This window comes from Erythrolamprus reginae, chromosome 2 (genome assembly GCF_031021105.1).
Source record: "Erythrolamprus reginae isolate rEryReg1 chromosome 2, rEryReg1.hap1, whole genome shotgun sequence".
NCBI classification, from domain to species: Eukaryota; Metazoa; Chordata; class Lepidosauria; order Squamata; family Dipsadidae; genus Erythrolamprus; species Erythrolamprus reginae.
The window spans coordinates 179211165-179234767 of NC_091951.1; the positions used below are offsets into that span (position 1 = coordinate 179211165).

Consider the following 23603-nt stretch of genomic DNA (forward strand, 5'->3'; position numbering starts at 1 on the left):
GGAGTTTTTTTATTCTCCACTTGCACTGCTTCGGAGAGTCCAACATGGGTTAATCTTCAGCCAAGCTGGAAGGGACTGAGTTAAAAATTAGCATAATTTACTGGTCCAACCCCCATGCTGCCCTCTCCGGGTCAGTCTAAAAAACTCAGTCATAGTGTAGGGACACATGAGTTTTTCCTCCTAGGACTCTTTGAGTCTAGGGGTAGTTTTAATTGTTTTTCTTATTTGTTATTAATTGTATATTTATCTGTATTAACTGTTTGAAATAAATGTACTAACTGTACTTAATGAATTTTTCTCCTTTCTGTTTCTATTCCAGATTTATGGAGCAACTCACCTCGTGTGATTGGGCCCCTGCTCTGTGGAGTATGGCCCCAATTCGGCTTTCCCAGCTCGGAGCTTGTCCCCTGCGTGGGGACAGCTCCCAAGGCTGGAGGTTACCGGTGATGAAGGTCCCTGGCCTGCGAGGCCATACCGTTCCTTGCAGCAGGAGGAGATTCAAATCTCCCGCCACAGAACGACACCGGCAGAGGTCCCCGGCCTGCGCGGCCATACCTCAGGGCGAGGCGTTTTTTCTTACTATGCTGGGCCAGAGCGAGCGATTGGAAATTCCCGCCCAAAAACGCCGCCCGGGATCGGTTTTAAACCGATTATTCCCCTTTGCCGCCTGAGTCGGCTACATAAGGGAAGGGCCATTACAAGATGGCGCGGCACACAGGGAGCCGCCATTTTGGATCAACCGACTTCCGGCCGGTTCCTAGAAGGGCAGGAAGAGACCGGATTTCCTGTTACACAGGAAAAACAATTGCGGTGGCCATTTTTCGCTCGGTAATACTGGTTATAACAAAGAAAAGGCTTTTTTCCTCCATTCTCTCGTTACGGAGGCTTGCAATTATATCCCCAATGGCTGATCTTCCACAGCAGGGGACAGCAGAGCCCTCAGCCACAAAGGCCAAGGAGAAAACACACTCCTCAAAGGCAAAGGCAAAAACCTCTCAGTCATCATCTGGATTAAGAGAGGCCGAGCGTCGAATTAAAGCATTGGAGGAGCAACTTGAGGCTCAGAAACAATGCAATACCACTGTCTCATCGGTACCAGGTCAGAGTGGGGGTGTGATAACTGGGACTCCTCCAAGACTCCCAGAAGGAAGTGGTTTGGCAACAGACAGGGACTGGTCCCCAGATAGGTTCGGGGGCCCATCCCAGGTGGCAGACCCTATAAGACCTGAGGTTACCAGGCCATCCTCTGTCTCGCCTGCATGGCACATGCCGCCCCCACCATTGCCTACTGCCACATTCACCCCAACAGCTGCGGGGCTCAGATCATCCCCAGATACCTGGCAGCGCCTGCCACCAGCCTTGCAGGATATGATTGCTTCAGCATATTCACATGGCATAGTAACGGGAGTGCAACAAGCAACTGCACCTCCTGCCCCACTAAATCCTACTCCTCCTCCTTCCCTGCAAAGGAATATCTGGGCAGCACCGGCTCCCCCATCCCCTGCTCATGACTCCTTCCTAGAAGATCCTGCATTCAGAGGGCAGGGCTCAGAGCCAGATGATGGCCTATCTGAGGATGAGGGAGCACCCCCGGAGCCACCAACATATACAGGCCTCTTTAGACCCGCTATCTTTCGCGTACTGCTTAATAAAGCAAAGATGACTGTGGCCTTGGGCACCCCTGAAAAGCCCACAGATTCTGCATCAGCCCCTCCTCCAGCCTCGAGGGTACTCACGGAGATCCAAAGGGATGCTGACCTTATACCAGCCCCTAAGCTCTTTTTGGACAATGTACAGAGGCCTTGGCAATACCCAGCAGCTGCTCTAGGCCCAACAGCTTCTGAGCGTAAATTTTATGCATTTGAACCAGAATTGGAAAAGTTACTTGAATTTCCAACGGTAGATGCTCCGATTGCAGCTCTAGTATCTAACGCATTAGTTCCTTCCGAGGTGGCAGATGGCCTAAAGCCGGAGGACCGGAAGGCAGAGGCAATTAACAAAAAAGCTCACCAGATGTCGGCATGGGCCCTCAAAGCAGCTTCGGCAGCCTCATTTTTTAACAGAGCTTCGGTCCTTTGGCTCCAAGAAATGCTCTCTAAGCTGGGACCTGAGGAGGGTCGCCTAAGGCAAGACCTTAACAAGCTGCTAGCTGCGGCAGAATTCTCGGCGGATGCCACTCTGTCTGCATCTCGTTTCTCCTCACGAGCCCTAGCAGCAAACCAGTCATCCCGACGCTTACTCTGGCTCCGGACTTGGCAAGCTGACGCCAAGTCCAAGGGACGTCTAGCCTCGGCCCCATTTGATGGGTCAAGATTGTTTGGAGAATCTCTGGACAAGGTCCTTGTGGAAGACAAGGACAAGAAAAAAGTCATGCCTAGATCTTACAGAAGGCAGGAAAGACGCACTGCCCCATATTCTAGGCGCCAGCCCTTTCGGACCGAATCTTCCCCCTCTGCACCCCAGGCTGGAAGATCTTATACCCAGGGGTCCTACTCCCAACTGTCCTACAGAGGAGACAGAGGTGGATTTGGAGATAGGAACAGACAGTTCCAACAATCAAGGAGGACCTATAGAGGTTCCAACAGAGGAGGCTTTAGAAGGAACAAATGACTCTGCCAAGTCAGTTCCCATAGGGGGGCGGCTGCAGCACTTCACCGCCTCCTGGGCATCTATGTCCACCGACACTTGGGCCATAAATACCATAACTCAAGGACTCGCCCTGGAGTTCACCCTGAATCCGCCAAACAGATTTCTGGAGTGTCCGGTTCTCTCCAACAATCACAAGCGCAACCTCCTTTACCAAGAAATTCATCATCTATTTCAGATCAGAGCCATCGAGAAGGTTCCTCCACACCAGGAGAAACAGGGGTATTATTCCATAGTGTTTATAGTACCCAAAGCCTCAGGGGGTTGCCGCCTCATCCTCAACCTGAAGCAGTTGAACTTATACATAAAATACCGAAGGTTCAAAATGCACTCTCTAAGGACTATACTATCCGCAATACGTCAACAGGACTGGCTGACGTCAATAGACCTCAAAGAGGCATACCTCCATGTCCCAGTGCATCCAGACTCCAGGAAATACCTTCGCTTTTGTTTCGAAAACCACCATTTCCAGTACAAGGCGATGCCTTTTGGCCTATCGTCAGCTCCCAGGACTTTTACAAAGTTATTGGACATCCTCACCGCAGAGCTACGGACACGCTCGCTACGACTGATGGCGTATCTGGACGATATTATTATACTGTCCAGCAGCTACAGCCGGGCACGACGCGACCTGTCAGAGACTATGGAGACCCTGGCAGAGGCGGGGTTCTCAATCAACTACCAAAAGAGTCATCTCATACCGACCAGGTACTTACCTCACCTAGGTACCTACATAGACACCATGGAAGGCAAGGTCTTCCTATCACCAGACCGCCAGGTCAAGGTCAGGTCGCTGATCACAGAAGCGCAACGCAACCGTACAGTAACATTGGCCTTTCTGTCCCAGCTGTTGGGAGTTCTCATCTCCTGCATAGACATTGTTCCCTGGGCCAGACTGCATGCCAGACCACTACAGTGGTTTCTCATTCCTTTTCAACAAAACCGGACCAGCCACTCTTCCAGATTGGTGACAATCTCACAAGAGGTACGCAAATCACTCCCATGGTGGAAGTCGTCGGCGCTACATCAAGGATCGCCGTTCCTACTACAACAAGAGGTGACGATAACTACGGACGCGAGTCTCTCGGGTTGGGGAGCTCACTCCGACGCAGGGATGGCCCAAGGATTATGGAGTCCAGAGGATCTAACATGCAGCAACATCAATTACTTGGAACTCAGAGCGGTCCACCTGGCTCTACGACACTTCACAGGCCTGGTGAGGGGCCGAAATGTACTGATACTTACAGACAATGTGGCAACCAGGGCACACATCAACCACCAAGGCGGCACGAAATCAGGTCGCCTGATGCGAGAATCTCAGTCCCTGTTCAGGTGGGCAGAGCAACACCTCGCATCTCTGCGAGCAGAGCACATATCCGGCACCTCCAACATACAGGCGGATTGGCTCAGTCGGACCACGATCGACCCGACAGAGTGGAGCCTGAGTTCGGATCTCTTCCAAGACATTGTGCACAGATTTGGGATTCCAGCAGTGGACCTATTCGCCACCTGCCACAACAACCACCTACCAAGGTTCTTCTCAAGGTTCCCCTCACCTGGAGCGGAACAGATCAATGCTCTAGCCTGCCCATGGCCAAGGGAGCTGCTGTATGCATTCCCTCCAGTCTGCCTAATTCCGAGGGTAATACACAAACTATTACAAGAACAGGCAGAAATTCTCCTGGTGGCCCCTCATTGGCCCAGACGCCCTTGGTTTGCGGACCTAGTGGACCTCTCAATCTCTCCCCCTTGGCGCATTCCACATCACAAGGTGGTGCTGACACAAGGATCAATTTGCCATCCAGACCCCCAGTGGTGGAGTCTTGCCGTGTGGCACTTGAGGGGGAGAGACTAAGGAAGGAACAGGTTCCGGATAAGGTGATCTCCACCATACAGGCAGCACGCCGTCCTTCCACAACGCGAATTTACCAGGCTACCTGGAAAGCTTACTGTGCTTTCTGCAGAGGTCGTAATCAGGATCCTCAGTCACCATCAGTGATCCAAATTCTGGAGTTCTTACAAGCAGGTTTGGATAAAGGACTGGCTCCAAATACACTCCGCAGGCAAACGGCAGCTATTGCCACTATACTTAAAATGGACTTCACTACTCCAATTTCCCAGCACCCTTGGATTCGGGATTTTATTAGAGGAGCAGCGAACATTAGACCTCCTACTATACACCGTTTCCCCACATGGGATCTGCCACTGGTGTTACAGGCCCTCACGGAGCCTCCCTTCGAACCCTTGAGGGAGATACCGCTACGCCTGTTATCTCTGAAAACAGCCTTCCTCACGGCAATCACATCAGCAAGGAGGGTCTCCGAACTCTCAGCCCTATCAGTCCGGCCGGACCTATGTATCTTCCACACCAACAGAGTGGTCCTCAGGCCAGATCCCGCCTTCCTACCTAAGGTGAACACGGTCTTTCACAGATCTCAGGACATTGTACTGCCAGACTTTTGTGCCCAGGGGTCCCACCCACTGGAACTAAGATGGCACAAGTTGGATGTCAGACGAGCCATCAAACTTTATATTCGACGGACTAACACCTTTAGAAAGACAGAAGCTCTATTTGTCTCATATTTTCCAGCATCTATGGGGAATAAAGTTTCGCCCAAGACAATTAGTTGCTGGATTCGTTCCTGCATCGTCACTGCTTACAAATCAAGGGCTACACCGATACCAAGTGGCATCACAGCGCACTCAACAAGGAGTGCAGCCACTTCAGCGGCATGGACAACACAGGCCCCGATTGACGATATTTGCCGTGCGGCAACTTGGGTCACGCCTAATACATTCATTAAACATTACAGATTGGACACTTTCGCTTCTGCGGAAGCAGCCTTTGGACGCGGAGTATTGCAGAGAGTTTGCACCGATCCTGCGCCCCTGGTCCAGCCTTTCCCCCCCCTAATAAGTTAAGCTTGGGTATATCCCATGTTGGACTCTCCGAAGCAGTGCAAGTGGAGAAGAACCGTTGCACTTACCTGAACGGTCTTCTCGCTGCACTGCAAGGAGAGTCCAAACCCACCCGGCTGTTTGGGCCCAGGGTCTCAGAGTTGTCATAGTTGAGTTACTTACAAGTTGGTTAATTAATAAAGTTTCCTTGGTTTACTATCACTATGACTTCGTTTTATTGTAAGACTGACCCGGAGAGGGCAGCATGGGGGTTGGACCAGTAAATTATGCTAATTTTTAACTCAGTCCCTTCCAGCTTGGCTGAAGATTAACCCATGTTGGACTCTCCTTGCAGTGCAGCGAGAAGACCGTTCAGGTAAGTGCAACGGTTCTTCCCCCCACCTCACTTTCTTCCTTCAGCAGCGACTGTTCTCCTCCTCTCCTTCCTCCTCCTCCTCCCACCCAAATTCCGAGCTTTTATTTCTTTCCTAATGAGTTTGCATGCATTATTTGCTTTTACATTGATTCCTATGGGAAAATTGCTTCTATTTAAGAACATTTCTACTTAAGAACCTGGTCACGGAACGAATTAAGTTCTTAAGTAGAGGTACCACTGTATATGTCTTCTTTATTCAAGAAAATCACTAATTCCCAAATACAGTTGGTGAAATAAACATAACATGTTTTGAATTTGTGCTTAAAGAAGGGAGAGAGATTTTTTTTTTGTTCATTATTATCATGATATGTAATATTGAAAAATCATTTGGAAAAAGCAGTGGTTTGGAAAAAGCAGTGGTGAGATCTAAAGTGATCTTAGTAATTTCATTGTGATAAATCTAAAGAAAAATCGTTTCATATGGATTGGATAGTATATTCTGGGAAAACCTTCAACTACCAAAACTGAAAGACTAATATATTACATCTAGGTTTAACTTGGCCGTTATTTATAATCTCCATAGGAGAAAAAAATATTTTTAATGCATTGTTAGAGTTAAGAACACAATAGTGGATAATAATTTTCTTGTTTTTTCTAGGATCATGCTGAGTATTTTTCATATAATATTTACTAGATATAGATAACTCTTTTTTTCTTATTTTCTATATTGTTTTTTATTTTGTTAATAAAAATATTATCAAAGAAGCAGGCTACGGACTCTTTTCCTATGCACGTACAGTATTGTTGTTATATAATGATCTTATAATTTATTATTATTGAAAAACAACTTTCATACATCACATATCAGCTTCTGCTAAATTCCATGTTGTATGATACTTCCTGCTCCTTTTGCAGGCTGTTCATCCTATATCATTAATGCTAGTGGGGCTGTGTAAAAGATACTTTCAAAAGAAGAAATAGCTTGTTTCTCCTTTTTACTTTTAGGTATTCATGAAGAATATCAGCTCCCATACTATGACCTTGTGCCATCTGACCCATCCATTGAAGAAATGCGAAAAGTGGTATGTGAACAGAAACTACGACCGAACATTCCCAACTGGTGGCAGAGTTATGAGGTACAGTTGATCTCGAAAACTAAAAAGCACGCTATAAGGCATAATTCTTAATATAGTATTTGTCATATTAGCTAGAGGGGAAAGAAAAGCTTCAGCAAATTGTTCACATGAAATCTTGGTAGCAATTGAATAAAGAACCCCGGTTATCAACTCATCCTATCTTTTTAATGTTTTGTACTGAAGCATTTTATTCTGGCTTATTGAATAAGGTATATGCAATCTAGAGGTTCATCCACATAAAGAAAAAAGCATTTTCTACAAAATATATTAGAATTCTGGCTTTGATTGTAGTTCTAGCCAGTCAGTTAAAAATGGACCAGGTTATACATTGCTCCTGGTTCATTCATGCCTGTCATTTGTTGGAGAGCCAGTCACAAAGGGAGGGCGAAGCTCCACCCAGACACTGCCATTTGGGTTCTTTTACACAGAATGTTTTGTGCATGCATAGAGGCTAAAAGAACCCAAATGGTGGCGTCTGAGCAGGTGGACGGAGCCTCACGTTCCTTTTGCAACTGGCTGTCCGACAACTGACAGGCACGAGTGAGCTGGGAGCATTTCACCCCTTCATAGCACTAAACTAAGATTTACATAATTGTGGCAGTTTGAATAACACAGATTGGACTGACACATCACATATTTCAGGCCAAACCAAACAGGACCACATTATAATCAGGTATTTAAACACAACCATTTTTTTTAAAAAAATTATTTACTTGTTTGTGGAAAGGTAAAAATGAATATTTTATATGCAAAAAACAAAACTCAAGTGCAGATTTCAGTTTCAGTGTTAAAAGAAGTAGGATTGGCTATGGCTTGATTTTCATATAATACAAAGCAAAAGAAACCAACCAAACAACCCCAAATTATAGCATAATGTTTATGACAGTATGGAATATTTAACAAACCATATTTTTTTAAAACAGCTTTGAATTCTGTGGAAATATAGTCAGTGACAAGAATTGTCTTTTTCATGGTTGTGAAAGAACAATCTTTGCTTCTTTTGATATGAAATTGGCAAACACTGAATTTTATTTTGACTAGATTGAAAAAAAATCCTAATAAGAAAATAAGATTGCACTGCAGTTTTAAATGCATGCTAATAAAAAAGAATAAGAACAAAGCAGCATTATAAGCATAAAAGCAGCCTATTCTTCATGGATTTTTTATAAATTGATTTTATCTAATGGAAAGAGATTTCTCCTAATCCCATTCTCCCCATTGCTCCCAGGCTTTGCGAATTATGGGGAAAATGATGCGGGAGTGCTGGTATGCCAATGGAGCAGCACGGCTAACAGCTTTACGCATCAAGAAAACTCTTTCTCAACTCAGTATCCAGGAAGATGTGAAAATTTAGACTGCAAAGCACCATCTTGAGGAAAGTGCACAAAAAGCTGCCATGCAAGAATTGATGTGGTAAAGAAGGCCTACCTCGTCTTTGTATTCAGCCTGCTGCTATCAACTGGACAGCTTGGCCTGCAGGTGGCCAGGTGAGGAGGATTGACATTCGAGACTTCACTCATTTCCTCATTCAAGAGTGAAATGCATCTTTTTTGAATATCCTCTCCAGAGCGTTCTGAGGGGCTTGTATAGGAGAATGTCAGTCACAATATAACCTTGTTTCTCTTATGGAAATCCCTGTAAATTTGAGTTATGTGCTGATTAGGGAAAGCCTTATGGCTTGGGAGAAGAAGATACTTTCTTGTGGATTAAAAAGTGTGGCAAGGGGAAGGTTTTGAGGACTAACACATGTACACACAGGCACCTTGTGTGCACTTGGGCCAGATAGTGGCCCTTTTCTAGCTCAATAGATCCTAAGCCAGAACTACAGCGTGTGCATGTAGGTGTGTATTGTGTCTGCTTGTGCTCCTGTGCATGTTGAAAATGTTGTGTCCCTTTGTGAAGTGCAGGTGCTAATTCCCTATTTCTCGCTAGCTGATAATTCGCTGTCTTCTCACTAGGAAGGAGTAGGTTTCTGCCCTGCTAAATGGTAGACTTTTGAGGGGGGGGGGGGCACCGTACAAATGGTTTCACTGCCATTCTTCCCCTCTTTTTTTAAAGCAGGGAAAATACTTTGATTGTGCGTGTTTTTAATTTAATTTTAATTCAAAATTCTCCCATAATGGGTAGCAATGATTACCTAGCAAGTGGAAAGAATTGTGGAAGAACTAGGTATCTGCTGAAATTGGTGCTTTCCTAGAAAGACAAAATTGACCATGTAGGATCATTGCCCTTCCATTTTTCAAGGTGCCTTTGGCAGAACAACTCGGGTGTTTTACATTTCTCTACTGAATGAAATGGCTATGGAGAAATATGCACTCAGAGACTTCCTGGCAACATTTGTCCTTTCAAGGAACAATGACTGCAAAATAAAGCTGGTGTGTGTGTGCGTGTGTGAGTGTGTGCGTGTACATGTATGTTTATGTGTATATAGATAGATAGATAAATATAATATGATCTCCCTTATTCTGGAAGCTACTTTGTGTCACTATGGGGTGGGGTGGGGTGGGGTGGGGTAGGGAAGGATTGGGAATGGATTAACTGCATGCATTTTGTTTGAATTAAATGATCAGGGCATAGTAGGACTGATTAGGCTGTCACATCTTTTGGGGGGAAGGGGCGGGGGACGGACAGCCTGAGATTGTATTGTGATGCAAATAATGCATTAGAAACTCCATTATGTGTAGATTGGGTGTTTGATAGATAACTCCTGAAGCCATAACTTTTAACTGGAGTGGTTTGATTAATTTTTTTAATTGTTATTTTAATGGAGGGGCTGGATTTTAACTTTTTTTACTATTGTTTATAAAATAGATAATTACCTCTCATTTGTTTATAAAGAAATCACTGCAAAAAAAAGAAAAAACTGAGAAATGCACACAGCTCAATTTTACACTGGAACTGTTTCTATATAAACCATGAGCCCTTGACTACTAAGAGGAAGAGTTATCCCTTCTTAGACATGGGATTTTATAAAAATATAAAACATTCTGTATTTGTTGTTTGTCAGAATAGGCATGTTAGTCTTTCCTTCCCACTCCCTTAACCTTTCTTGTGTCTTTGATTGTATTATATACATTGCAGAGTTGCATTGTGTATTGGAGTCAATTTGACATGTTCCTTTAGGTCTGTAACAAGTTGTAGCTTCCTTAATGCTGTGTTTTGAAAATCTCAGGCGCTTTTGTCTGTAGGCATATGTGGGATTTGTGCTTCTGATTGTAAAACTTGCTTTTTTCTATTATTTTGGTCTGATCATTTCTGAGCCAGAGACCACCACAAATCTCTAGCAAAGGGATACCATTTACTAAAATCTTCCTTGCATTTCTGATCTAAAGTAAAAGGCACCTTGAAATTTATGTTAATCATATATTTTCATAAATAAGAAATGGCATCTATGATTGCTGGAGTTGGAATTGGGAACAATATATCACAAAGATTTACACTTGGAGCTCAGGTAATGGAAATATTCATGTGTATAATTTACTGTCAAATCCACCTCCAATTAAAAAGAGCCATTTGATTTTCATAGATAAGTTGAAGATTTTAAGCGATAGATATGAAATTAACTTGAGGCTAAAAATTTACTTCCCTTAAACATATTTTGTTTCCTAATATTCCCAAATGGTAAATAATTTTGCCAAAATGTTTGTCCTATTCGTATTGCATATTTCTTGACATTTTACTCCTAGATCTATGTCTTAGAGGCAGATAAACTTGTTTTGTATAGTCAATTTAACTTGGAGTAGAATTCCCCCAATTATGCCTTATGGTAATTTGCTACAAATATAATATCATCCTTCTCAGAATAAATCAGTTCTAGTTCTGCATGAAAGGCTATTTATTTATTAGTGCTTGTAATCTGCTTGAATCCCATAAGAAACTGGGGGATTGTACAACATCAAAACAAGAAATCCCAAACTATATCTATAGCCAAATTCAAATACTTATCAATAACAATTAATAACTACAGATAGTAGAAATAAAAAATAGGACTGTCATCCAGGATCAAAAGTGCACTGAAATAAAATAGCTTTAACCTGTTTACATTAGGTGAGGACTGCATGTACTTTTGTGGGGAGAATATCCCCTGAATTGGAGGATATCATAAACTTCACAGAACCTTTCTTGATGACTAAACCAGTGAACACTGGTATAATATTGCCTGTATATGTCCCACCATGTGCCATTTAGGGCTCTATGGCTACTGGCCAGTACTTTGTATTGGCCCATAAGCTTACCACCTACCTATGCAGGATCTTTAATTCTGGCTACATGGGGCTATCTTGCCAATAATCTTACTGCCACATTTTATATCAGGTACAGCTTCCAGATTGTCTTCAAAGGCAGCTCCTTGTAATACACATTGCAGTAGTCAAGTAGTAGTCAAAGTCTGAGTTATTGAAGACAAGGCATCCTGTTCTATGTAGGATTGTAATAGTTAAAAGCCACCCGACCACAGTTTCCACCAGTCATTTAAGTAGGAATTGAGAATCCATGCAGACCCCAAATTGACAGCCACATCCTTCAGGGGGAGATAATGCAGTCTAGAGTGGTCTATTGACCATTACCAATCCTGCCTTGCAGAATTTTATGTTAGCTTGCTCCATCCAAACCTCATAGATGCTAGTTCAAAATGGCTGCAGGATTGTGAAGTATAATTGAGCATTGGCAATCCTTGGGGTTCGATGAAGACACTATGTTTTAGAGCTCATCTGTGGGTACAGAGGGGATCCTGCAGTCCCAGTCTGGAAGTACAGAGTCTAGCAAGCAGTGGGGGCAATGGAAGTGGGTGTTATTCTCTGATGTTCCCAGTTGTTTTCAGTTTTTGATGGCGCCTTATTTTCAAAGTTGGTGAAGATTTCATAGCACGGGACTTACAAGTCATTAGTTGTGGTGTCTAGTTCCCATGATTGGGTGTCACAGTGGCCTAGAGTTTCATTCACAGTGTCTTTGTAGCGCTTACATGGTTGACCTTGAAATCTCTTCTCAGGCTCCAGTAGAACAACTGGCAAGGCATACAGCAGTCATCCATGCTGAGGACATACCCATTTCTTCCAACCTCTCATAATTAGGGACTCAGTGGTGGTGGATTCCGCATAATCCAGGACCTCCACATTGGAGACTGTCTTGCCAATGAATGCCAAGGGTCAATTGGAGAGTGCATGGGTGAAATTTCTCCATTTGGATGTAGCTTCAGTGCAGAGTCCGGGATTCACATTTATAGAAAAGGGACAGTCTAAGCACAGCTCTCTAGATTTTTTCTCCGTGGAGATATGGATGTTGTACAGAGCTGACCCAATGCTTGATGATCCATATTGATCCTGGAATCAATATTTTTTTCAAAAAAATCCCCATCACTCAAGATCATGCTTCCAAAATACTTGAAGCTACTGATAAGCTTAAGTTGAGCCAGTATATCACTGTTCCACCAGTTTTAAAGAACATGGAGCCCTGAGGGATCCCACACTAAAGCTTCATGGATTAAGGTGCATCTCCCATAAGTCATTGACTGACCACACACTCAGGTAGGAGCAGAACTACTATAAAATGGTGCCTCAAATTCCCTGTAAGAAGGACACCATGGTATTCTTGATGGCATTTGTACACTGCTTAGTTCTGATGAAACCAAGTGGGACATAGCCCCCTTGCCACATTGGCATCTGAAGGAAGTTTATCTTATCAGGAAAGCCAGTGCCATTTTTGTGACATAAACAGGTCGATCCTGACTGAACAGGGTCCAGATAATCTGCTTCCTCTAGGATCTTCTCTAGCTAATTGCACACTACTTCTCAACACCCTTTTCTAAGAAGGGTAGGTTACATATAGGGCAAACTTTATCAAGCACAGTGGAACCCAGGTTTTTCTTCATCAGTTACCCCCTTCAAAGTAGGAAGCATCAGCTTCTCTCTCAAAGAAGCATGAATAACCTTCCAGATCCAGTTGATCACACCCTAGGCAGCCACTCAAAGGAGTCAAGAATACAATGTGATGGTGGGTGGTCAGACTACGGATGATTCTGTCTGCTACCTTGGATTCCACAAGCTCAAAATAATCCAGATTGTATCTGGTGGAACCCCAGGCCCCACAATAAAGACTGCCTTCCTGGCATCCAATCCAGAGAGGACAAGAACCATTTTATTTATAAAGAAATCCTCAAATTAATCCAAACTGGACTCTTGAGTCCAAACTGGACTCTTGAAATTTATTTACTTTTTTGGCATTATCATGACAAAATTAAAATGACCAAAGAATTGTTTTTCCTAAACAGAAAACATTTGCCTGATTTCAGACTGTAGACATATTCAAAAAAGGGCCCTCAAATTGCACCATTTTAATAAAACAGCGTTGGGTGGTACTTTAAGACATTTCTTTGATGTGTCAGTATCACTCCAGTGATGTGGTAGTTAGCTACTGCAGTTGGCATCTTTGACTAAGAGGAGCAAATATTCTGTCCACTGTGATAATAGCATTAATGTTTCTAACCATTCCTTCATAGTTACTTAAAAGTAAAACTGGTCGGAGGTTCCATTGCAAATTAAACCAGTAAGTGTCATGGTACATTGAGGTTTTTCCATGAAATTTTAATGCAATGGCCAAATAACCCAGCTATGAGGTTACAAATAGCAAGGTAGAATCTCCATGTTGAATCCATTTGGGGAACATTCAGCCAACTTTATCATAACAGACATTAAAGAGTGTTGATATGAAATTTCCCAGTAGAAAACTATATTTCCAATGCCCTTAATCTTTTCCAAAATTTATATGGTATGACTTGTAGTGGGGGAGTCACACCGGCTTCAGAATAGATCATTCTTGGTACTATTGTCTCTTATGTCTTTCTTGTCCCAAAATATTATTCCTTGACATTTAAATTTGTTTCAGGTTTTTTATGTTTTACTAGCGAAAGACTGTAAAATAGCCACTTAGACACTTTATCTCCTCAGTATGCAAATGTAAATATATGTAATATAGAAATCTTTTGTTTTAATATAAGAATGAGGCTGTCAAATTTTTGGTTGTACATTATTAAAAGTTTGTTTTTATTCACATAAACTCTTACGACTTTTTATGTTTCATTTCTGACTTATCTATACAGTGATCCCTCGAGTTTCGCGAGGGTTCCGTTCCAAGACCCCTCGCGAAACTCGATTTTTCGCGATATAGCGGTGCGGAAGTAAAAACACCATCTGCGCATGTGCGCCCTTTTTTTCATGGCCGCACATGCGCAGATGGTGGAGTTTGCGTGTGGGCGGCGGGGAAGACCCAGGGAAGGTTCCTTCGGCCGCCCAACAGCTGATCTGCTCCGCAGCGCGGCAGCAGCGAGGAGCCGAAGATGGGGTTTCCCCATTGCCCAGGCAAAGGGGAAACCCCATCTTCGGCTCCTCGCTGCTGCCGCGCTGCGGAGCAGATCAGCTGTTAGGCGGCCGAAGGAACCTTCCCTGGGTCTTCCCGCTGCCCAGGCAAAGGGGAAACCCCAAGATCGCTTGCCGCTTGCCCGTCACCCGCCCGCCGCCGGCCACTCGCTTGCCGCTTGCCCGTTCACCCGCCCGCCCAGCTGCTCGCTTGCCGCTTGCCCGTTCACCCGCCCGCCCGGCTGCTCGCTTGCCGCTTGCCCGTTCACCCCGCCCGCCCGGCTTCTGCTTGCCGCTTGTCCGTTCACCCGCACGCCCGGCTTCCGCTTGCCGCTTGCCCGTTCACCCGGCTGCTCGCTTGCCGCTTGCCCGTTCACCCGGCTGCTCGCTTGCCGCTTGCCCGTTCACCCGCCCGCCCGGCTTCCGCTTGCCGCTTGCCCGCCCGCCCCGCCCGGCTTCCGCTTGCCGCTTGCCCGTTCACGACCCGCCCGCCCGGCTTCCGCTTGCCGCTTGCCCGTTCACCCCGCCCGCCCGGCTTCCGCTTGCCGCTTGTCCGTTCACCCCGCCCGCCCGGCTGCTCGCTTGCCGCTCGAGAGCAAGAGGGGGAGAGATAGAGAAAGAGAGAGAAGGAAAGAAAGAGATGAGAGAGGGAGGAAGAGAGTGTGAGAGAGGAAGAAGCAAGATAAAGAGAGAGAGAAAGAAAGATGAGAAAGGAAGGAAGAGAGTGACGTCATCGGGTGGAAAAATCACGATATAGCGTTTCGCGAAGATCGAGATCGCGAAACTCGAGGGATCACTGTACTGTACTTTACATGCTTGAATTTAGAGAAATTAGAGAATTCTCCAGCAGAGAATGGAAAGATAAATACATAAAGATAATTCAAAGATATAACTGAGCTATATGAAGCTGTTTTTAATAATTGTATAAAAGATTACTATAGGAAAAAATTATGCTGTCGATATTATTGGAACTGGGCTAGAAGAATAAAGCAAATGATAGGGCTTGAACTGGATCCATTTCAGAATACAGGTAATTCTCAACTAAAGATTTCAACTGGGGCAAAAGATTTCCCTTGCTAAGCAAAGCAGTTGTAAATAGATCCGCCAGATTCTGACCTTCCCCCCCCCCCCCCCCCCACGATTGTTATAAAGACCACTGCAATTGAGTGAATTGTGATCATTAACTGAATTTGCTCCCCACTACTGACATTGCTTGTTGGAAGATGGCTGGGAAGGTTGAAAATGGGGATCACATGACTTCGGGGTGTTGGAATTGTCATAAGTACATGCCGGTTGCCAAGCACCCAAATTTTAATCCTGTGACTATGGGGATGTTGTGATGGTTTTAAGAATGAGGACTGGTTGCAAGTCACTTTTTTCAGTGCTGTTAGAACTTTGAAGGGTCACTAAATGAATAGTTATAAGTTCAGGGCTACCTGTATAGTTTAATGAAGTTCTTGCACTTCTAGGGAAGTTTTGACATTGCCCAAAGAACCAGAATTGTAAAAGTGTGAAAGGTTCAAGGTACCTGGCCTTCCTGTTCTTTTTGTTTTGGTGCAACACATTCATCTTCTATAATTGCTTGGTAACATGCCACTCGTTTCAATAGAATTTACTTGCATATAAAGCATGAGTAGAATTGAAGTGTTAATGAAGTTTTGCTTAATGGATTCTCTCACAAATTTTGGGGTTTTGTTTTCTGCTTTAATCTTGTCCTAAAAAAATGTGTTCTCAAGATATTAGAGAGTTGTGCCCTATGCAGCTCTGGGACTTGCCAATTACTAGTGCCCTGTGATTTCCCCCTGGAGTGCCAGAAGGATACTAAAATTTGTCATGGGTTAATCTACTGTGCATTATTTTTCAAAACATTATTTTGAGAATTTTTTGATTTACTCTTTATCCATTTAAGAGACAAAAAATGGAGAAAGATGGTTCTACAGATTTTGAATCTGTCAGGTCCAACAAACTGGAAAAGAATTCCCAGCAAGAACATCTTAGAATGTATTTAAAACAGCTGTTAAAAGGAATAATAGCCTTGGAATGAGAAAATTGTCACATCTGAATCAACAACCAAGCAAGGACAAACAAAACAGTACTGTATATAGCAGAACTGAACAGTTTTATATTCTTCACCCAGGAGTAGCATACAAAAAAAACAACTCATGACTGAAATGGACCTTTATCTTTTGTCGGTGTTGTAATACTGTCACTTTAAAAAGTGGTGCATCAATTACACATAGGTTAGGGAATATTTATGAATTGATTTTTATTGTTGCTCATACTCTTCCTCTGATAAGTTTTTATTAATCCTCTGTAATAAATACTTGAACTATTAAATGGTATAAATGTGGGATTGGATCAGTTTGTCAATTTCATGGTTAATTCCAGATACCGTATTTTTCGGAGTATAAGACGCACCAGAGTATAAGGCACACCTTAGTTTTGGAAGAGGAAAACAAGGAAAAAAATTCTGCCTTTGCCTCCCAGCAAACAACAAACAATAGAGATGATATACACTGTTTGCTGTATATTTATGTACATGTGTGCCTGGCCTGACCCAGAGAAATAACAAAGAATTGGAGAAATGTACATTATGGCAGTATACTAATACCAGAAAGTTTTCTTAAATGTAGTCACACTAACTCCTCCCAATTATTTAAATAGATCTGCTTCAAACATGACTAAATCAGGGTTTAACTCAGCTGCCTTATCTTAATACTAAAACAAGACATTGTTATATTTCAGATTATACTTTTACAGATGCTGTTAAAATTGATGTGGCTTTCTGGAAGTATACATTATTCTCTGCTATTTAAAAGAAAATACAATAGCACTGGGCCTCTTCAGATCAAGCATTTATTTTAAAAAGCTTCTTCATTTTGTTAGGTTGTCTAGAACAGTGTTTCCCAACCTTTTTGGAGCTGCGGCACATTTTTCATATTTTCAAAATCCTGGGGAACATTGAGGGGGGGGGGGCTAAAAAAGTTTGGACAAAAAAAATCTCTCTTCCTCCCTTTCGCTATATTTCTCTCTCCCTCCCTCTTTCTCTCTCTTCCTTCCCTTCTCTCTCCATCCCTCTTTCTTTCTCTCTTCCTTCCTTCCTCTTTCTGTCTCCTCCTTCCTCTCCCTCCCTTTCTCTCTTTCCTTTCTCTCCCTTTCTGTCTATCCTTTCTATCTCTCACTCCTCCCTCTTTCATTCCCTTTCTCTCCCTCCCTTTCTCTCTCATTCCTTTCTCTCCCTCTTTCCTTTCTATCTCTCTTTCTTTTTCTCCCTCCTTCATATCTTCTTTCTCTCCCCCCTTCCTCCCTCTTTCCTTTCTCCCCCTCCCTTTCTCTTCCTTTTTCTCTATCCTTTCTACCTCTTACTCTTTCTTTCTCTCCCTCCTTCATTCAATTTTCTCTCCCTCCCTTTCTCTCTCTTTCCTTTCTCTCCCTCCCTTGTTCTCCCCTGGGGCTGCCTGTGCCTGCCCTGCACCACCCAACACGGACGGACAGCCTCCGGTCGTCGGTTCATGCCCCCCCCCCCACGGAGGGAGATCAGGCTGGCGAGGGCGGTGGATCCGCGTCCCCAGCCACTGGAGGGAAATCGGGCTGGCGGGGGCGGCGAATCCACCTCCCCAGCCAGGCATAGAGAAATCGGACTGGCGGGAGCAGCAAATCCACCTCCCCAGCTGGGTGGAGGGAGATCGGGCCGGCGAGGGCGGTGGATCCACGTCCCCAGCCACTGGAGGGAAATCGGGCTGGCGGGGGCGGCGAATCCACCTCCCCAGCTGGGTGGAGGGAGATCGGGCTGGCGAGGGCGGTGGATCCACGTCCCCAGCCGCGCGGAGAGAAATCGGGCTGGCGGGAGCAGCGAATCCACCTCCCCAGCTGGGTGGAGGGAGATCGGGCTGGCGAGAGCGGTGGATCCGCGTCCCCAGCCGCGCGGAGGGAAATCGGGCAGGCGGGCGAGTGGCCGCGGCTCCCTGTGCGGCTCTGGAAAAGGGTGCGCGGGGGAGGCAGTTTGGGGGGCGCAGGCGTGCCCAGCCTACAGGGAACGGTGCCCGGGGCCGCTGCACCCGGCAGCCTCCTGTTTCTGCTGCCATTGCCCTCCCGCCGGGCCCCAAAGGACAATTGTTGCCACCCCCCGCCAGGAAAACTCCAGCTGGGCGGGGTGCTGCCGGTGGCTCCGCCCTGGAGCTCTTGCTCGCCGCTGCCATCCCCAGCATCTGCCCGGGGCCGCTGCAGCCAGCAGCCTCCCGTTCCTGCTGCCATTGCCCTCCCGCCGGGCCCGAAAGGACACTTCTTGCCGCCTACACTGGGAAGCTCCAGCTGGGCGCGAATAATAAAGCTCAGCTTCCGGTCTCAGAAGCTGAGCTTTGCGGCACACCTGATGATGTCTCGCGGCACACCAGTGTGCCGCGGCACACCGGTTGAAAAACACTGGTCTAGAACAATAATGAATCCAATTTCAGCAGTTTGATTAGCACAAGAAAATAAAATTCTGCCTCTACCTCCCAGTAATTTTCTCCTTGCAGCTAGTTTCACTTTCAGTTTTAGCAGGTGTCCTGCCTGCAGCCTCCTGAATCAGCTGTGGGTCCTGAGGCTGATAATGAGTTGCTAGTAATAATCAGGCTCTGCGCTTTTTGCTGCAAGGAGGTAAATTGCTGGGAGGCAGGGGCCAAAGGGTAGAGGTGGCTGGGTGGGGCTACATTCGGTGTATAAAATCCACCCAAGTTTTCACCCTCTTGGGGGGTAAAAAGGTGCATCTTATACTCTGAAAAGTACGGTAATTATACTGTGACCCCAGGCAGAATAGTAGGGATTAAAGCTTACTCTCAACCATAGTTCCCTCTAAGCTGAGCAGTGAGCAATTGCTCACTTAAAAATCATCATCAACTCAGAGTTTTTCAAACCTGCCCAGAAGCCGAGAGGGAAAGAGTGAGACGGAAGGAGAGAGAGAGGAAGAGAGAGAAACAGATAGAAAAAAGAGAGGAAGGAAAAGAGAAAGAAAAAGAATGGGAGTAAGGAAGAGAGAAAGAAAATCAAAATCTAGTTTGAAACTAGCTCAACTATTTAAGTGGCATTTTGATATTGATAGAGTTGCCCTATTATGAGCTCACTGTGATAGACACACAGTACAGTATTTTATTTTGAAATTCTCTGAGGCAAAACAGGGTGGGTTTTTTGTTTGTTTGTTTGTTTATTTAATATTTCTGTGCCGCCCAGTCCCGAAGGGACTGCCGCTCAGACACTATACTTTTCTGCCCACCCCCAAAAAAAGTTAGAGGGAACACTGCTCTCAACCATGGTAACTGGAAGATGTGTAGCTGAGCAATTCTGAGACTTAGAAGTTCTCACATCTTCCAGCTACCATGGTTGAGAAACACTGCTGTAGGGAGATGGGCGTATTGAGCATCTAATTTTGTATGATATGAATGAGGAGCTTTGTGCCTCCTTACACTGTTCAGAGATGGATGGGGGGAAGGGAGGGAAATGGAATAATCAAGTCTGCTATAGTCCCTAACATTTATCACAAGCTTTCTCTATAAACAGGTCTTCACTTTCACGACTGGTGCCTTCAGATGCAGAATTGCTAATAACAAGATATTGAAGTATGGAATTTCCCCCCTTTCTGACAGATTTTTTTTCCCTCCAGCAGCAACAACAAAACAGCACAGAATAATACTGGGAACTGCATGATAACAACCTCATCAGAAGTCATACAGCATGTAGAGAGCAGCAATTCTCGTTGATATTTTAACAAATCAGATTGAAGTGTGACCAGTTGACCATAATTTTTGTAGAACCTCAAGTACATATACTGTGTTCAGTTCTGGAGACCTCACCTACAAAAAGATATTGACAAAATTGAACAGGTCCAAAGACGGGCTACAAGAATGGTGGAAGGTCTTAAGCATAAAACATATCAGGAAAGACTTAATGAACTCAATCTGTATAGTCTGGAGGACAGAAGGAAAAGGGGGGATATGATCGAAACATTTAAATATGTCAAAGGGTTAAACAAGGTTCAGGTGGGAAGTGTTTTTAATAGGAAAGTGAACACAAGAACAAGGGGACACAATCTGAAGTTAGTTGGGGGAAAGATCAAAAGCAACATAAGAAAATATTATTTTACTGAAAAGAGTAGTAGATCCTTGGAACAAACTTCCAGCAGACGTGGTTGGTAAATCCACAGTAACTGAATTTAAACATGCCTGGGATAAACATAGATCCATCCTAAGATAAAATACAAAAAATAGTATAAGGGCAGACTAGATAGACCATGAGGTCTTTTTCTGCTGTCAGTCTTCTATGTTTCTATGTTTCTACAACAAGCATTTATTATTATTTATTTTATTTATTACTTAGATTTGTATGCCGCCCCTCTCCGAAGACTCGGGGCGGCTCACAACATGTAGAAACAAATCATAAGTAAACAGACAAATTTAAAAATATTAAATATTTAAAAAACCCCATATACTAACAGACGCACACACAGGCGTACCATGCATAAATTAAACATGCCGGGGGGAGATGTTTCAGTTCCCCCATGCCTGACGGCAAAGGTGGGTTTTAAGGAGTTTACGGAAGGCAGGAAGAGTAGGGGCAGTCCTAATCTCCGGGGGGAGTTGGTTCCAGAGAGCCGGTGCCGCCACAGAGAAGGCTCTTCCCCTGGGGCCCGCCAACCGACATTGTTTAGTTGACGGGACCCGGAGAAGGCCCACTCTGTGGGACCTAATCGGTCGCTGGGATTCGTGCGGCAGGAGGCGGTCTCGGAGATATTCTGGTCCAATGCCATGAAGGGCTTTAAAGGTCATAACCAACACTTTGAATTGTGACCGGAAACCGATCGGCAGCCAATGCAGACTGCGGAGTGATGGTGAAATATGGGCATACCTAGGTAAGCCCATGACTGCTCTCGCAGCTGCATTCTGCACGATCTGAAGTTTCCGAACACTTTTCAAAGGTAGCCCCATGTAGAGAGCATTACAGTAGTCGAACCTCGAGGTGATGAGGGCATGAGTGACTGTGAGCAATGAGTCCCGGTCCAGATAGGGCCGCAACTGGTGCACCAGGCGAACCTGGGCAAACGCCCCCCTCGCCACAGCTGAAAGATGTTGTTCTAATGTGAGCTGTGGATCGAGGAGGACGCCCAAGTTGCGGACCCTCTCTGAGGGGGTCAGTAATTCCCCCCCCAGGGTAATGGACGGACAGATGGGATTGTCCTTGGGAGGCAAAACCCACAGCCACTCCGTCTTATCCGGGTTGAGCTTGAGTCTGTTGACACCCATCCAGGCCCCAACAGCCTCCAGGCACCGGCACATAACTTCCACCGCTTCGTTGACTGGGCATGGGGTGGAGATGTAAAGCTGGGTATCATCGGCATATTGATGATACCTCACCCCATGTCCTTGGATGATCTCGCCCAGCGGTTTCATGTAGATATTGAATAGCAGGGGGGAGAGGACCGACCCCTGAGGCACCCCACAAGGGAGAAACCTCGGAGCCGACCTCTGACCCCCCACTAACACCGACTGCGACCGACCGGAGAGGTAGGAGGAGAACCACTGGAGAACAGTGCCTCCCACTCCCAACCCCTCCAGTCGGCACAGAAGGATACCATGGTCGATGGTATCGAAAGCCGCTGAGAGGTCAAGGAGCACCAGGACAGAGGATAAACCCCTGTCCCGGGCCCGCCAGAGATCATCCATCAACGCGACCAAAGCGGTTTCCGTGCTGTAACCGGGCCTGAAACCCGACTGCCGGGGACCTAGATAATCGGCTTCTTCCAAGGACCACTGGAGCTGGAGTGCCACCACCTTCTCAACAACCTTCCCCATAAAGGGAAGGTTGGAGACTGGACGGTAGTTATTAAGCACGGCTGGGTCCAGGGAGGGCTTCTTGAGGAGGGGGCGCACAAGCGCTTCTTTATAGAGTGATGGAAAAACTCCCCTCCCCAAGGAAGTGTTGGTAATCTCCTGGGCCCAGCTCCGTGTCACCTCCCTGCTGGCCGAAACCAACCAGGAGGGACACAGATCCAGTAAACAGGTGGCGGAACTCACAGCTCCAATGGCCTTGTCCACTTCATCAGGTGTCACCAGATCAAACTCTTCCCAGACAGGTGGACAAGTACGTGCCCCAGTCACCTCGACTGACTCGTTGTCAGTCGACTCTGTTTTACAATTGGAGTCGAGGTCAGCCCGGATCTGAGCGACTTTATCAGCGAAAAACGTGTTAAACTCCTCGGCACTACTCTGCAAGGGCTCCCCAACTCCCCCCTGGTTAAGAAGGGAGCGGGTCACCCTAAACAGAGCGGCCGGGCGGGATTCCGCTGATGCAATCAAGGCGGCATGGTACGCGCATCTTGCCGCCTTGAGCGCCACTTTGTAAGTCTTAATAAAAGCTCTTACAAGTGTTCGATCAGATTCAGACCTACTCTGCCTCCATCGCTTCTCTAGACGTCTCTTTTGGCGTTTCAACTCCCGGAGCTCCTCGTTGAACCATGGGGCTCTACGGGGTCTAGCGCCACGGAGATGTCGCAAAGGCGCAATCCGGTCGAGAGCCTCCGCAGCAGCCGTATTCCAGGCCTCCGCAAGAGACTCCGCCGAACTGTGGATGAGTGCCTCTGGAATAACCCCAAGCGCCGTCTGAAAGCCCTCTGGGTCCATCAGGCGTCTGGGGCGGAACATCTTCATTGGTTCCGCCTCCCTGCGGGGAAGGATTGGAGCCAGGAAGTCAAGCCGTAGTAGAAAATGGCTGTGACCATGACAAAAGCACTACTTCTAAGCCCCTTAGTCTCAGACCATTACTCAATTGCTCGGAAAGGAATACCATGTCAGGTGCGTGCCCCCCCTCATGAGTCGGACCCCGTACTACTTGAGTCAGGTCCATGGCTGTCATGGTGGCCATGAACTCCTGTGCCAACCCAGAGGTTTCGCCGAGTGACGGCAGATTGAAGTCCCCCAAGACAATAAGTCTGGGGAACTCCACCGCCAACCCGGCTACCTCCTCGAGTAGCACAGGCAGGGCTTTTGACACGCAGCTGGGAGGCAGGTACGTGAGAAATAAGCCCACCTGAACCCCTAAGTCCAACTTCATCAAGAGTGACTCGCAACCTGCAATTTCCGGAGCAATGAGTCCACGTAGGCAAAGGCTCTCCCTGGCTATAATAGCCACTCCTCCCCCCCTTCCCTGGGGTCGAGGTTGATGCCATAT

At 45.8% G+C, this 23603-nt stretch overlaps 2 protein-coding genes across 2 annotated transcripts in view; one reads left to right on the top strand and one right to left on the bottom strand.

Annotated features, from left to right (window-relative positions):
- Positions 1 to 9919, top strand: part of ACVR1B (activin A receptor type 1B) — a 51190-nt gene extending 41271 nt beyond the window's left edge. Inside the window, exons 8-9 of the mRNA XM_070740645.1 lie at positions 6926 to 7056; positions 8285 to 9919. Coding sequence (XP_070596746.1) covers positions 6926 to 7056; positions 8285 to 8410 — 257 coding nt within the window. The 3' untranslated portion in view covers positions 8411 to 9919. The remainder of the gene's footprint in view (positions 1 to 6925; positions 7057 to 8284) is intronic.
- RBMS2 (RNA binding motif single stranded interacting protein 2) overlaps positions 1 to 23603 on the bottom strand; it is a 547749-nt gene that overhangs the window by 420 nt on the left and 523726 nt on the right. The window lies entirely within an intron of this gene.